At 37.5% G+C, this 14,208-nt stretch overlaps 1 protein-coding gene across 1 annotated transcript; it reads right to left on the reverse strand.

The window, feature by feature from the left end:
- Positions 1–12,139: 12,139 nt before the first annotated feature.
- Positions 12,140–13,769, reverse strand: LOC105781077 (uncharacterized). The gene is made up of 6 exons (XM_012605652.2): positions 13,586–13,769; positions 13,331–13,492; positions 13,156–13,236; positions 12,945–13,070; positions 12,766–12,846; positions 12,140–12,471 (listed from the first exon to the last, which is right to left on the reverse strand). Exons 1-6 carry the CDS (start codon positions 13,692–13,694, stop codon positions 12,398–12,400), a joined length of 633 nt encoding a protein of 210 aa, XP_012461106.1. The 5' UTR covers positions 13,695–13,769; the 3' UTR covers positions 12,140–12,397.
- Positions 13,770–14,208: the final 439 nt, after the last annotated feature.

Below are 14,208 nucleotides of genomic sequence, written 5' to 3' on the forward strand. Positions count from 1 at the left end.
AAAATTCGCATCACCTATTCGTGACCCGAATAGGTCCCACCAAACGATTAAGCGCCAAGCGAACCACGAGAGAACAATAGGAGAGTTCGCAGATCTAGCTCATAAGGTGAGCTTACAGATCCAGCTTGCCCGAATTGAGTGAAGATCGTGCCCCCAATCTGCATATACCTAAGATGCTCGTAAAAGGCCCAAGGTGCTCACAGAAGGGAGATCACGTGTTCTGCAAGCGACCCAGAGTGAAACATGTGTCCAGCAGGCCTAAATCCCACTCAGAATATCAGTCCCATGAAAAGAGAGGACCGCGTACATTACAGGCGACCCAGGGAAATATATGTGTTCGATAGGCCTGGAGCCCATATGGAGTGTTAGTCCTAGGAACGATGGATTTAAGAAAAAAAAGTGGGGTCAAATAGTGAGCTGTGATAGTATAAATACCTGAATGCTCCTGTTGATGAGATATGAGACAAAATGACTCAACAATTGGTGCAGTGAGCGTGGATAGACTTCCGATCATCAAATTCTAGCAAGTTTGGGTTTCTTTTCTTCAGTCGAAGAATAGAAATGGCTCACCCAAATGAGAATTTTCCTTTCAACCTTTCGTCAGAACAGGCTTGAGCCTGAGGCTCTAACGGTCAGCATAATGAAGCGGATTTGTTTGCCGGATGGTTCATTGATAGACTGGAGAACTTCAACAATGTAGTTCATCAGAGAGTTTCTGACCCTCTAGACCTGCATGTTTCCACCAACCAAGGACTGTCACTTCCTCTTAACAAAGAGGCACCTCCACAATAGTTCTTTGCTCTGTAGGAGCAAATGAGGGAGCAAATGGCCGCTCAGGAGGCGCGGTTCAAGCAACAACAAGCTCTTTAGTAGGAACTACTAAAGTAGAACAAGGAGTTCAGAAGAAAGGTGCATTCTGATAATTCTAGCTTTCAAGACAACATGAACACATAGGATGAGGTCCCAAGCATACAAGTGAAAGAGTAACAAAATGATACGGATGAGTTATAGAGGGATGTAAGGGCGTTGCACCCTGAATCTCTGGACATGGATTGATTATTCTGCTCCATCATAATAGTGAACTTACCATGTGACTTCCAGGTCCTAAAGGATATGTTTGAGGGAAGAAGGGACCCACCAACCAACTTGATGCAATATAAAGACTACATAAATGTATTAGCGCATCAAATGCAGCAAACTGCAAGCCCTTTTCAACGACGCTTAAGGGAAGTGCCAAAGACTGGTATTTATCCCTTCCCTAAAGTTTGATTAGAAGTTTCTCGTAGTTAGGGTAAATCAATCTAGAAAGGATCTTAAGGATCTCAACCAGATCACACAAGGAGATACTTTCCAAGGGCAGGTTTGAAGCTTATACCCCTTGAATGCCATCTATAACTACATTTTCAGCCAAGTCAAAAGCTTTGGCATCTTACCTAAGCCACCCCCGATGAGGAGCACTACAAGAAGATTAAATTCAAGAGATAGGTGTGCCTTCCACGATGACATGGGGAACAAAAACAAGGATTGCTTCACACTGAAGGATGCTATAGATGAGGCAGTGTGAAATGAAGAGCTCGCAGAGTTCGTAAATCAGAATGGCCCCCAACAGGGTCAATGCTAGCGTAATGATTCTAAGGGTAAATAGAAAGTTAAAGGTATCATCCATGTAATTGTAGGCACAAATGAAGAATGGATAAGTTCCAACACAAAGTGGAGGGCACGAATGAGAAATTTGATGTCGCTCAGTGCTCTCAAGAGGTCGCATTAGCAGTAAATGTGGAGTGTTGAATACAATAGTGATGATAAAGAGTTAGTCTGTGACGAAGAAGGTAATGACCCAATGGTTGTCTCGACGACAATTGTACGTCTCGAAGTTAAAAGAATACTTGTAGGCAGTAGGAGTGCAGTTGAGGTGTTGTCTTTGGATGCATACCAGAAGATGGGGCAGAAAAAGCATGCGTTGTCTAAGGCTAGTCTGTTGTATGGCTTTGTGAATCATCCCATTGAGGTGAAAGGCTAGATCACCTTACCAGTCACCTTAGGGGATGAGAGTACACAACTGTGGAGTATGTTCAGTTCTACGTGGTAGACCACCTAATGGCATCAATGTTATTTTCAAGCAACTGATAATGAAGATGGCAAATATGGTGGTTGCAACATTCTGCATGAAGATTAAGTTTTCGGCAAGAAATTTTGTCGGATTCTTGCACTCAAATTAGTGAACTACGAGGCAATGCCATATGTTATATGTTAATTAAGCACAGGAACCTGTTGCCAAAGGATAGAGTTCGTAGGGACATTGTTAGCGAATTAGGTCCTGGATTTAAACAGCTTGGGCGTAAGGGACGATTAGAGAAAAAAAAACATGAGGCTGCAGAGCATACCGAGACTCTGGAACTATTTTGTAATAATGAGGAAAAAACTATTAGATTCTCGTCAAAGTTGGTGGCGGAAGAAAATAACGTACTTGTCAAGTGTTTAAAAGAAAATTCGATCATTTTTGCCTGGTCAGCAATAGATATATTGGGGGTTGGACCCTTAGGTAATCGTCCACAAGTTAAATGTCCTCCTAGAAGCAAAGCCAATGAAGCAGAAGAAGAGGAAATAGGTGGTGGAAGCAGTAAAACAAGAAGTAGCTAAGTTGCTGTCAGCAGGTTTAATCAGAGAGGTAGAGTATCTGGATTATGATGAAGAAAGCAAATGGAAAATAAAGAATATGCATCAACTTTACGTACTTAAACAAAGCGTGCCCTAAAAACAGTTCTCCCCTACCTTCGATTGACCGTTTAGTCGATGTAGAATAGGTCGCAGGTTCATGAGCTTCATGGACTCTTTCTCGGTCTATAATCAAATTCTTTTGGATCAAGGAGACTAGGAAAAAATGGTTTTCATCACCGAAGATGGGCTTTTCTACTATTAGGTTATGCCTTTTGGCCTTAAGAACGCGGGAGCAACCTATTAGAGGTTAGTGGACAGAATTTTCAGAAACCAAATAAGTCACGGGCTTGAAGTCTATGTGGATGACATGTTAGTAAAAGGCGAATCAATGGGGGAACATGTGCGCGGCTTGTCTAAAACGTTTGTAGTTCTAAGGGCTCACAACATGAAGCTAAATCCTGAGAAGTGTGTATTTGGCATGTGAGCAAACAAGTTTTTAGGCTTCTTGATTTCGGAAAGAAGGATAGAAATGAACCCAAAAAAAAATCCAAGCGATCATGGAAATGTCTCCCCCGTGAACCATAAAGAACATACAACGCCTTACAGGCAAAGTAGTGGCACTCAACAGATTCATTTCCAAGATGGCAGACAAGTGCCTCCCTTTCTTCAAAGCCTTGAGAACCTCTTTCTCTTGGACTAAAGAATGTCAGGCAGCCTTTGAAGAATTGAAGTTGTATTTTACCTCCCCTCCGCTTTTGAAACCACCTCTGGTAGGAGAAACCCTCTATCTATACTTGGCTACCTCGGAGGAGACGATTGTAGCGTTGTTAATTAGATCAAAGGGCATTCATCAATTTCCAATGTATTACATCAACAACATACTCCAGAACGATGAGCTAAGGTACTCGAAAATAGAAGTGTATTTTACGACCGTACTTCCAAACCCACCCGATTGTTGTTGTGACTAACCAGCCCATGAATGAGATATTGTCCAAAGTAGACACTTCAGGAAGGGTAACAAATTGGGGTATCGAGCTAGCTAAATTTGGAATAGAGTTCACTCTACGAACAACGATAAAAGCGCAAGTGCTAGTTGATTTTATGGTGAAGTGTTCTTTTGAGAAAGCTGTTGACACAACATGTAATATAGTTTGGAATTTGGAATATTGGATAATGAATATCTTATAAGAATTGAATGTTATATGAACATTGTTCAAAACTAACAATTCAATCTATTATATTTTATACTGAGGCATGATGAATTTAGCACTTTATGCTAAGATTTCTTTTTCACTTGTTGTACACCATTTAGTAGTTAGCCCACCTCCAGAAAGTGTACATGCAATTGATAATTAAAAATCTTGGCTAGTTTATGTCGATGGCTCCATAGCTAAAGTAGGATCAGGAGCAAGTGCACTCCTAATTGACTCTAATGGCAGCAAATGGTAGTATGGATTGTCATTTAGGTTTCAAAAGTCCAACAACACCACTAAGTATGAAGCTTTGGTATCAGGACTGTAATTAGCACGCCAACTAGAAGTGAAAGACTTAATTGTCCACACAGACTCACAGCTGGTGGCAAAACAAATGAACGGCGAATACGATGTAAAAGAGGCGCTGCTAAAAAAATATCATACAACCGTAGCTCAATTGCTCACAGAGTCTGACAAAGTTCAGATTAAACAGCTCCCGAGAAGTGACAACACACCTGCTAATGTTTTATCCAAGTTAGCATCCTCTATTGTCATCAAACAAAGAGGGAAAATCATACTTGATCATAAAGAGACCCCGAGTTATGACATACTGCAAGTATTATGCATGGATCAGGAGGAAACTTGGATGACTCTAATAGTTTGTACTCTTCAAGGCAGACAAAATAACCAAGACAAGAAGGATCTCGCGAAGCTACAACGTAAAGCTGCATTATATGTCATTATTACAAATTACAATTACTTGCATAAATAACGTGTGAATTGAATATTTGAATGTTACGAACTTATTTAATCGCATAATGAATTGAAACAACATATTTTGTCCTATGTTTAATAGATACACCCTTGATCTGATTGATGAGCTCAGGGAAATAGCTGAAGCAAAAAATGCAGCACACGATCAGCAGGTGGCTCGCAACTACAGCACCAAGGTTAAAAACAAGGAGTTCCAAGTAGGCGACCTTGTTTTAAGAAACACTGAAGCCAGTTTACCAACTTCCCAGCAATGAAAAATGACTCCAAACTGGGAGAGGCCATATAAAGTCGTAGAAAAAATTGGTTATGGAGCATATAAGTTAGCAAGGATGGAGGGCACAATTGTACCACGAACATGGAATGCCAGACACTTCAAAAAATATTATGTATAATTCCTTACTCCTCGAATAAAGGTGTTTTCTTGCTGATACTTATACTCATCAAAAACCCAAAAGGTTAATGAGAGCTAAAAGCTCCCAACTGTCATTCTAAGGCTCGTAGGTTCAATACCACAGCCCTTAAACAGTTAGCGAGAGTTAAAAGCTCCCTACTATCATTCTAATGCTCGCAAGTTCAATACCAAAGCTCCAAACAGTTAGCGATAGTTAAAAGCTCCCAGCTGTCATTTTAAGGCTCGCAGGTTTAACATCGTAGCCTCCAAACAGCTCACGAATTTACATTCCCGAATAATTATTTCAAAAAAATGCCTAAGTTCAAAAAAACTCACGGATTTACATTCCTAGCTGAGTATTTCAGAAAATATGCCTAAGTTGAAAATAGCTCGAGGATTTACATTCCCTACTAATTATATCAAAAAATAAGCCTAAGCTTAAAACAACTTGAGGATTCACAATCGATGATTTTCAAAAATTTGTTTAAGTTAAAGATTTGATAGCGATGAAGTCGTACAATAAATGTGATAAGTTCGCAGAAACTATAAGGTTATAACAATAGCTAATAAAAGTAAATTTCCTAAACAATCAAACTTCATTTCATTAAAAAGAGGGAGATACAAGGTTACAAGGATTATAAGAGGTTAAACATCAGTCAAGACCATCACAGGTCTCATTCTCTCTCTTTCCCTCCTCTGCAATTTTAATGTTGCCAATAGCAGGCTGAATTGCAACATTATCTCTCCCCTCTTCCTCATCAACCTCAGTATTTTCATTGGCAGGCTCAGTAATAGTGTTGCCAGTAACCGCAACACTTGTCTCACCAAGACCATCTTCAAGGTAAAAGTTCGCCGAACCCTTCCATTTTACCGTGAACTCTTCCCATGTAGGCCCTTGAGGGGAAGCGAACATCAAAACCTAACTTAACTATCTCCACCTCGTAGAGAGCCTCAACATCAATGTGGCAAGCATTGAAGGGACCAACTGCAACTTGGGTATATAGAAGGATGTTGGACTTAACTTTAGCAAGGAGAAGGAGACCTAGCATGGTGTCCATTGAGCCTTTCTTAAGTCCCTCTAGAGCCTCAGCACATTTCTACTCAGCCCTTACCATGGAATCTTCATATTCGGCAATAAGGCAATCTTTGGTTACCCTATACTCCTCAATAACCCTCATCATCTCAACCTGTAGGGCCCTGTTATTATATTTTTCAGGTGCAATCTCAGTAAGCAGTTCATTGTGTAACGGCCCGAATTTTGGGCTAGTCGAAATAGTGGTTTCGAGACCACAAATTCGACGAGAAAAAAATTTATTTTCATTATATTTTTATGTTCTACGATTTCACAAAATGATTTTGTGAAAATTTCGTTCTAAAATTTTGACGTTTGGGCACCCAATTTAGTCAAAAGGACTAAATTGTAAAAAGTGCAAAAGTTGAGTTCTACATGTTAGAAGTGTCCAATTGTTATGAAATTTTAAATTGGAGGTCCTTAAATGGTAATTAGACCATTGGTTAACTTTTTGGACAAAAATGGACAAGAGATAAGTGAAATAGGAAATTTTTAAGTTGGGGGCATTTTGGTCATTTAGTAATTAAAAGAATTAAAAAGGCCAAAATAGCCAAAAATTTGTCCATCTTCTCCATGGTGAACAAAATCAGCAAGGGGGAAGCCATATTTAGGGTTTTCAAGCTTCCAAGCTCCATAGTAAGTGATTCCAAGCCCCGTTTTTAATGTTCTTTACGTTTTTTGAGTTCTAGTAACTTGATTTAGCTTATTCTAGCAATAATTTAATCTAGGGTTCATATTTGGAAAAATACCTATAGGTGAAATGTGTTATTTTGATGTTTTATGGTAGAATATGAAGCTTGAAATTATGTTAAATAACTTTTGCTAGCCGATTTTAAGTAAAAACGAGTAAATTGACATAATCGGTAAAAATAGCTAATGTTCATAAGTAAGTGTTAGAGTGAGAATTTGATGTTGTCATAGAAGGGAAAAATGTTCAGCATGTCATAAAACATAAGAAAAAAGAATAAAGTTTAATTTCCGAGCCTAGGGGAAAAATCATAATTTTGTGAAACTTTAGGGGCAAAAACGTAATTTTTCCAAAATGTGATTTTTGGACTGGATTGAATAATTTTAGTGTTAAATAAGTTAAATGTGTTATTATAAGTCAAGAAAGACAAGGAATTGACTTTGATTAGTGAAAAAGAAAAAAATGAGAAAAAGTGAGAAATTTCCCGATTGAACATTCGGAATAAAAAGGGATACGAATGAAGTGATAGAAATGATCACATGTGTGGAATGAACTGTGTGTAGGCCACTATGTGAAAGTGAAAGTGATGGTCAGGTGTGTAGTACTATGTTCAGGCTACTACGTGTACTAAAATGATAGGTCGCATGTGTAGTACTATGTGCAGGCTACTACGTGTATCGGATAGTGATGGTCACATGTGTAGTACTATGTACAGGCTACTATGTGAATCGGTATCATTAATTATAAGGTGGTTGCTATGTGATAATCCCACCGGATATCATTGATTACAAAGGGTGGTTGCTGTGTGCTGAATCCACCGTGTATCTGTTATTATTCCAAAGTGTTCATCGGGAAATTGACTAAGTGAAAATACATGAGATCATGTAACGATTAAGTGTGGTTGAATGATGAATATATGTGTGGAATTGAATTGAATAATGATTGAAAGTGAAAAAGTAAAATTAGCAACGAAATAGTTTTGGACAGTAACAATAGTGTGATTTTAAAAAATCACCAAAATGGTGGAAATTGAATTAGAGAGTGAATAAGATATAAAATGAAATCTTAATGAGTCTATTTTTACATAAAAGAAACAAAGCAAGCAAAAGAGTTATATATTTTGAGATATTTGAATTTTAGTGAGGTAGGGTTGGATTGATTTCGGAATCCCCTATTCTGACTTTCGAAAATAATTAAAAATTTTAAAAAAATAATTATGAGTTATAATTTATATGATTAGAATACTTAATGAGTCTATTTTCAAAATAAATAAATGGAAATATCATCTGAATTCTGTACAATGAGATAATTCATTTTTAGTGAAGAGAGGTCAGATAGGTTGAGCAGTGAAATAGGGGTGACTTTAAAGAATAAACTGTACTAATTGGCTACGCAAAAAATTCTGAAAATTTTATGGTAAGAAGATATGTTAGTCTAGTTTTGGAAAAAATTAATGGAACTTAATTTGGAGTTCTTTAGCTCTGGATAAAAATAATTTAGTGACTGTAACTCGACTAGACAACTTTGAATTTAAATATAAGTGAATAGTGAAATTATGTATAATGCTATTTAAGCATGTTATATACATAAAGGATGTGGGATGGAGAGGAGGAGGAAAATAAAGTATATGAATGAATTGTGTATAATTGGTTAAATGTCTGATTATAATCGATAAATGTTGAAATAGGAGTGATGCTTATATTGGTGCATTACTGGTCATGGTAAGCTCATGAGAGAAAATAAAGTTTCATAGCATATGCGTGTGGTATATTTGGCATGAAATGAAGTCATGAGGGGCTCATGAATTAACTCATGTTGGTAAGTTGATGCATAATTATAGTATTCAAATATATACATATTTGAAATATTTTGCTATGTGATTCGGAAAAAGGGGAATAAATAGCATACTGAAAATTCGGCAGATGCTAGTTTATGTTAAAGGAGTGTTTTATGGCATATCTTAAGTAATGAAATGTTATGAATTTTGAGATTAATTTGCTAGTCAAATAAATGACAAATGAATTGATTGCGTATTCGTAATTTTGACATATGCTTGGTATATGAAACGTAATAATATATGCTCGAATAAACTTTAAGTATTCGAATGACATGGATTTGATGGTGATAAGATTCGAACATTGAATTCATGAAGCACAGGTGATGTATTATTGTTGTGTGATAGCTTGGTTCGAGAAATTGGTTAGGTAAATGGGAAGTGAAAGCATTTATGAATATAGAAGAAAATTTGGAGTGAATATGAAATTTAGCTCAATTAAATGATTTCATCAATTAAACATTGTGTATACCAGAATGTGTTGGTGAATTACATATTCGTAAATTGACATTCAAAGTTCAGTTAGTGATATATGAAAATAACATGAAAAGATTTATGATTGTGATTAATATTGATTCTGACTTAAAGTGGATTCTTCAATATTGGATTGATTTAACGGATATATTGAGCATATGAATGGGTATGTATTGGGCCTCGTAAACCCTAATTACCGACTCGAAGATAATAATGTGAAAGTTTTTAATTTGGATGAAATTTTATAACTCGGTTTAATATGTTTATAAGTGTATTTATTCTGATAATGTCTCATACCCTATTCCAGCGTAGAATACGGGTAAGGGGTGTTACAATGTGACATCACCAGATTCGGCCCTAATGTTTAGGCAGGGTTTAGGGTGTTACACATCGATTTTTACTTGATATGCTTCCAAATTCCCAACAGGATCCTAGTTCTGCTTGTACAACACTTCCTTCTGCCCCCTCATTTCTAGAAATTGCTCACGATCCCTCTCACGTAAGGCTGTGAGCTCTTTATAACGAGCCTCAACCCCATCGGCATTTTCTTTAACACTCAAGCTAACTGTGATAGCCTTAGTGAGAAAATTATGTAGAACAGAGGTAAGTTGGGTATCGTGACCACTCGATGATCTAACACCACGCATTCGGCCCTTAACAGTCCTAGGAACTGAAACCTCAACACCTTCTATCACCCATTGCAAGTCTCTCGTATTCAAATACCTATTAGCTGAGAGGAGCTTGCTATTATCTTCAGCAGTAAATTCTTCAATAGGAGGTGGAGGAGTAGGAGCATAAGGTGAAGCTGGAAGATGAGGGTTATTAATAACAGTAATGGGGGAACTCACCTGGGGAGTAAAGTTCGTAGGAGAAGCAGTACTGACAATCACCATAGTGGAAGCCCCAACAGGATTTTCTCTCCTTTTCTGATGATATTACAATCTCCCACTATCTGTCTCTTCCTCACTGTTAATTATCACATTGATAGCTCCCGTCCCAATTTTATGATTTTTGCATACTGCTAAAAGTTCAGTTCGCAGGCCCAAAGCATCTTTCATCTCCAAAAAAGTGCTAAGTGTTTCCTCGGAGTTACTTCCTAAAGCCTGAGTTGTATCTGCACCACCAACAATCCTAACATTAGTGGGAGCAATTAACAGATTAATGGGAGCAACCCTTTTTACCCACGAAGAGGCCACCATCCATGGATGAGGCTTTATCTCGCAATAATTGTAGAAATAGTTCGCAAGCTCTTTTTGAATGACGGTCAGAACTCGGCCCAAGTCATCACTATTAATACTATCATAAATTCCATGTGACCATGACCGATTTTCAGCAGCTACCCCTAAGGCTTCGGTGACCTCTCTACTATCACTTGGCTATACCCGTTAGGACTGTGACCCTCCACGTAGTAGAGAAACACATTCCTCACAGTGATGAGGTCCTCAATGATTGAGGGATTCCCTGTGTGAAGCCTTTCCGGTTGAGCTTTCCCATAATTTGTCCCTATGGTCCGCTTAAACAAACACATATCCTAGCTCGACATAGACCACTTCGTAGAAAAGTCGAACTTGTATGCAACTTGCATCTAACCCTAATATGTTTCTCTCATTTTAGAGTATCGGTTCGCAACTATTGTTTCACATTTATGTCGAGGAGAGAAATAATAGAAGCTTGGCCAATCCCCTCGATTCTAAGCCTTCAACAAATACAGACTCTGAAAAACGACGAGCTCTGGTGCCTCATTTCAACGATGGCAGTTGATGAAATACATACTGCAATCCACTAAGAGAACCCACAGAGTTGCCCAGTAACAATCTCATATTCGCGCAGGAGGCTGTATAAAAACGGATGAAGGGGTAAATGAAACCCAGCCTCCAAGACATGAAGGGGAAGTAGAAAACCACCATCGCTTGTGTCGCTAAGGCTATGCTCCCCCTCGGGAACATAAAACTCATATGCGAAATGAGGAATTTCGATCCCCTGCACATGTAAACTCCATCTCATCTCTTCATACTTTGTGGTACATGGAACAACTTTAGCCTCGATGGAGGTCTTGGAAACATGTTCCTGCGGTGGACAACGTGGCAATAATAGGCTGTCGACTCCTCTCATTTTAGGCATATACCCAAGGTGCTCACAGAAGGGAGATCACGTGTTTTGCAGGCGACCTAAAGTGAAACACGTGTCCAGCAGGCCTAAAGCCCGCTCAGAATGTCAATTCCAGGAATAGAGAGGACCACGTACACTGCAAGCGACCCAGGGCAAAACACGTGTCCGGCAGGCTTGGAGCCCACACGGAGTGTCAGTCCTAAGAACGATGGAATCAAGACAAAACAGTGGGGTCAGGTGGTGAGTTGTGATAGTATAAATACCCGAATGCTCTTGTTGATGAGATACAAGACAAAATGACTCAACACATACTACGAGTAATATTAATTTTTGATATAATTATAGGTATTTTATTTATTTTACGGTTTAAGATTAGTTTTATTTAGACCAAGTCAAAGTTCTCATGACTATTTTAATATTTGAATTCAGTCCAAATTTTAGGAAAAGAAGTTCTTTGTCACCAATTCCGATCACTTATATGTTGCAAGGCAATTTTGACTTGTAATCATTGATTTAATTACAACAAATATTAAGATTTTATTTGTAATAAGAAACTGGATTGAGTTTATCACTATTTATGAGTAAAGACTGGGATGAAAATCGGAAAGATTATGACCTTCATGGTGAAAATCTAGAAGATTATTTTGTGGAGATTGATCAGAAAATCATAATTTTTGATGAAAAACACAACTTAAGAGCATCAAATAATCTACTCAAAAAGGAATTTTCTTTAGGGATGCATTTCTAAGATTATTTTATCACAATTGATGGTTGTATCGATAGTGAATTTTTCTCTCAAGATGTACGTGTACGAGTAAGTGTCAAGTGTTGTTGATTGTGTTGTAACAACTTTAACAACACCGTCGATAACCTTACTTATCAGATTGCAATTGCATAAACCAAACCCAATTTCGAAATCGCAAACTAAAATAAGTGTTCCGGCACGTAACCCCAAAAAAAAGAATATATACAAGTATATACTAAAAAATAACCACAGTATACAAATAGAGTTGAGTACAAAACAGCATCCCTCACCAGGTCTGACTTATTTATACAGAAATGAATAATGTATATATATATATATATATATATAAAGAAGAACCCGGAACAATAATCAAATAAACATAAATCATCAAATATCCAAGTAAAATCGACTCTCAGTGATGAAACTGCAGACTGGTGACTGAGGGTCCACTTTAAGCTACTACCATAGAACTATAGCCAGGGACATCATCCCAATAGCCACCCAATGAAGCTTCCCTGGAAGGAATGTGTTGGCTGAAAAAACAATAAAATATCAGAGTTTGAAACACAACATGGAAGTCATTTATGAGAAAGCCTTTTAGTCAATTTTGCACAATTGAAAACACAAGTAGTATGATGTTGAAAGGCAGCTATAATTTTGAATAAGGACTTGAAAACTGATATTGGTTTTAGTTTGACTTATATTTTCTTATGCCATGGAGTTGGGTTTAGTTCTTCTAAAGTAGGGGTTATTCAGAGATCGAATTTGGAACTTCTGTCCATTGAAGCCTTAAACAAAAGAATATTTAATCATTAGAGGTACTTCACCTTTCCCTACTCCACCATCGGGTGTAACTTCTTGACTTTCGACCGTAATCCCGAGGCGGGAGCAATCGGATCCGAGGGTACCTTAGAAATCAAGAAAACCATGAGCTTGATTAGTTTCTTTCAAGTCTGTTCTTCAACTTCAATAATTGTTCACAAGAATTTGGAGTTAGAGTTCATACATTGACTGTAGCAAGGGAAGTATGTCCTATTGAGAAGATTGGAAAACCCAGATCTGCATTCGCATACGTACTTGTATGTTGCAGTTTTGTTGCAGGTTCCTTCTCCACAGTATGCCCAATAGCAAGCTATTAAACCAAGAAGCTGTCAACTATGGCAGATTTGGGGAGAACAAAAAAAACATGAATAAAGATTAAGATGTAGAGTGATTACGATCAAATAAAGATGAATTGCGAGGGACTTCTCGCTGAGGTACTGGAGGAGGAGCTGGTTGACAAGAGTAGTCAAGAGTGCCTGCAACAAGAAACAATAGGAACTTGCTCAATTAAACTGCATGAAATCGAATGATATAATCTTCCATGATCCAAACATAACATAGATTGTTTACAGTTGGGAATAACGCATGGCAGAAACTTATGATCATCATCATCATCACTGTCATCTTGAGTTCTTTTCCAACCAGCATCACACTCACAGATGTAGTTCAAAGGGTAGCTTATGTCTGCTTTGCATGTTCCCTTTCCACAATCAACATCATCACACAACCTATCTGTTTTTCAAAACCAAACAAAAATAGTGTTTCATATACTAGATTTTCAGTAGTTTGTGTCACAGATGAAGCAACTTAAAGTGAGGAAAGTACCATAGAAAGGAGATAGAGCAGGAGATAAGTCATCTAAATCTCCATTAACAGCTACGGGTAACAAGATCAAGAACAAAGCTGCGAAAGCTAAGATTTGGTAGGATGCCATTTTCTCACAGGGAGACTTCTCAGATTGTACTTCTAACACAAGAATCTGATGCTAGTGTTTCGTTTAATTAAAGGGGTATTTATATATAGAAGTTATCATAGATTGAAATTTTCTTAGGTACCCAAAAACATGAAAGAAAATATATACAGATATATTATACGGTACAACAATTTTTTATTTTACCTAATAGAATCTTCTACAGGCTGAAGAAGAATTCAATCTAAAGACTTAAAATAGTGTATTATGTTATAGTTCAGGTTGAATTTCAACAATCCTATGCCATTTTCTACTCTTCTTTTTTTTATTTGAATTCTAATTTCAGTCGTTTTCATCAGTTTTAGCTTTCAATACTCAAATTATATTTTATTGGAATTCCTTTTCATTTTTCTGTATATATGTATGTGATATCATATGATCAATATGGCTGCATTCGTTGCTCTTTTCTTTTCTTTTCTTTTCTTGTTTTGTTTGGTAATGGTTACTTTTTATTCTAGAAAATTTCCTCTTGGAATTA

The sequence above is a fragment of the Gossypium raimondii genome, chromosome 13 (genome assembly GCF_025698545.1).
Source record: "Gossypium raimondii isolate GPD5lz chromosome 13, ASM2569854v1, whole genome shotgun sequence".
Taxonomy (NCBI): Eukaryota; Viridiplantae; Streptophyta; class Magnoliopsida; order Malvales; family Malvaceae; genus Gossypium; species Gossypium raimondii.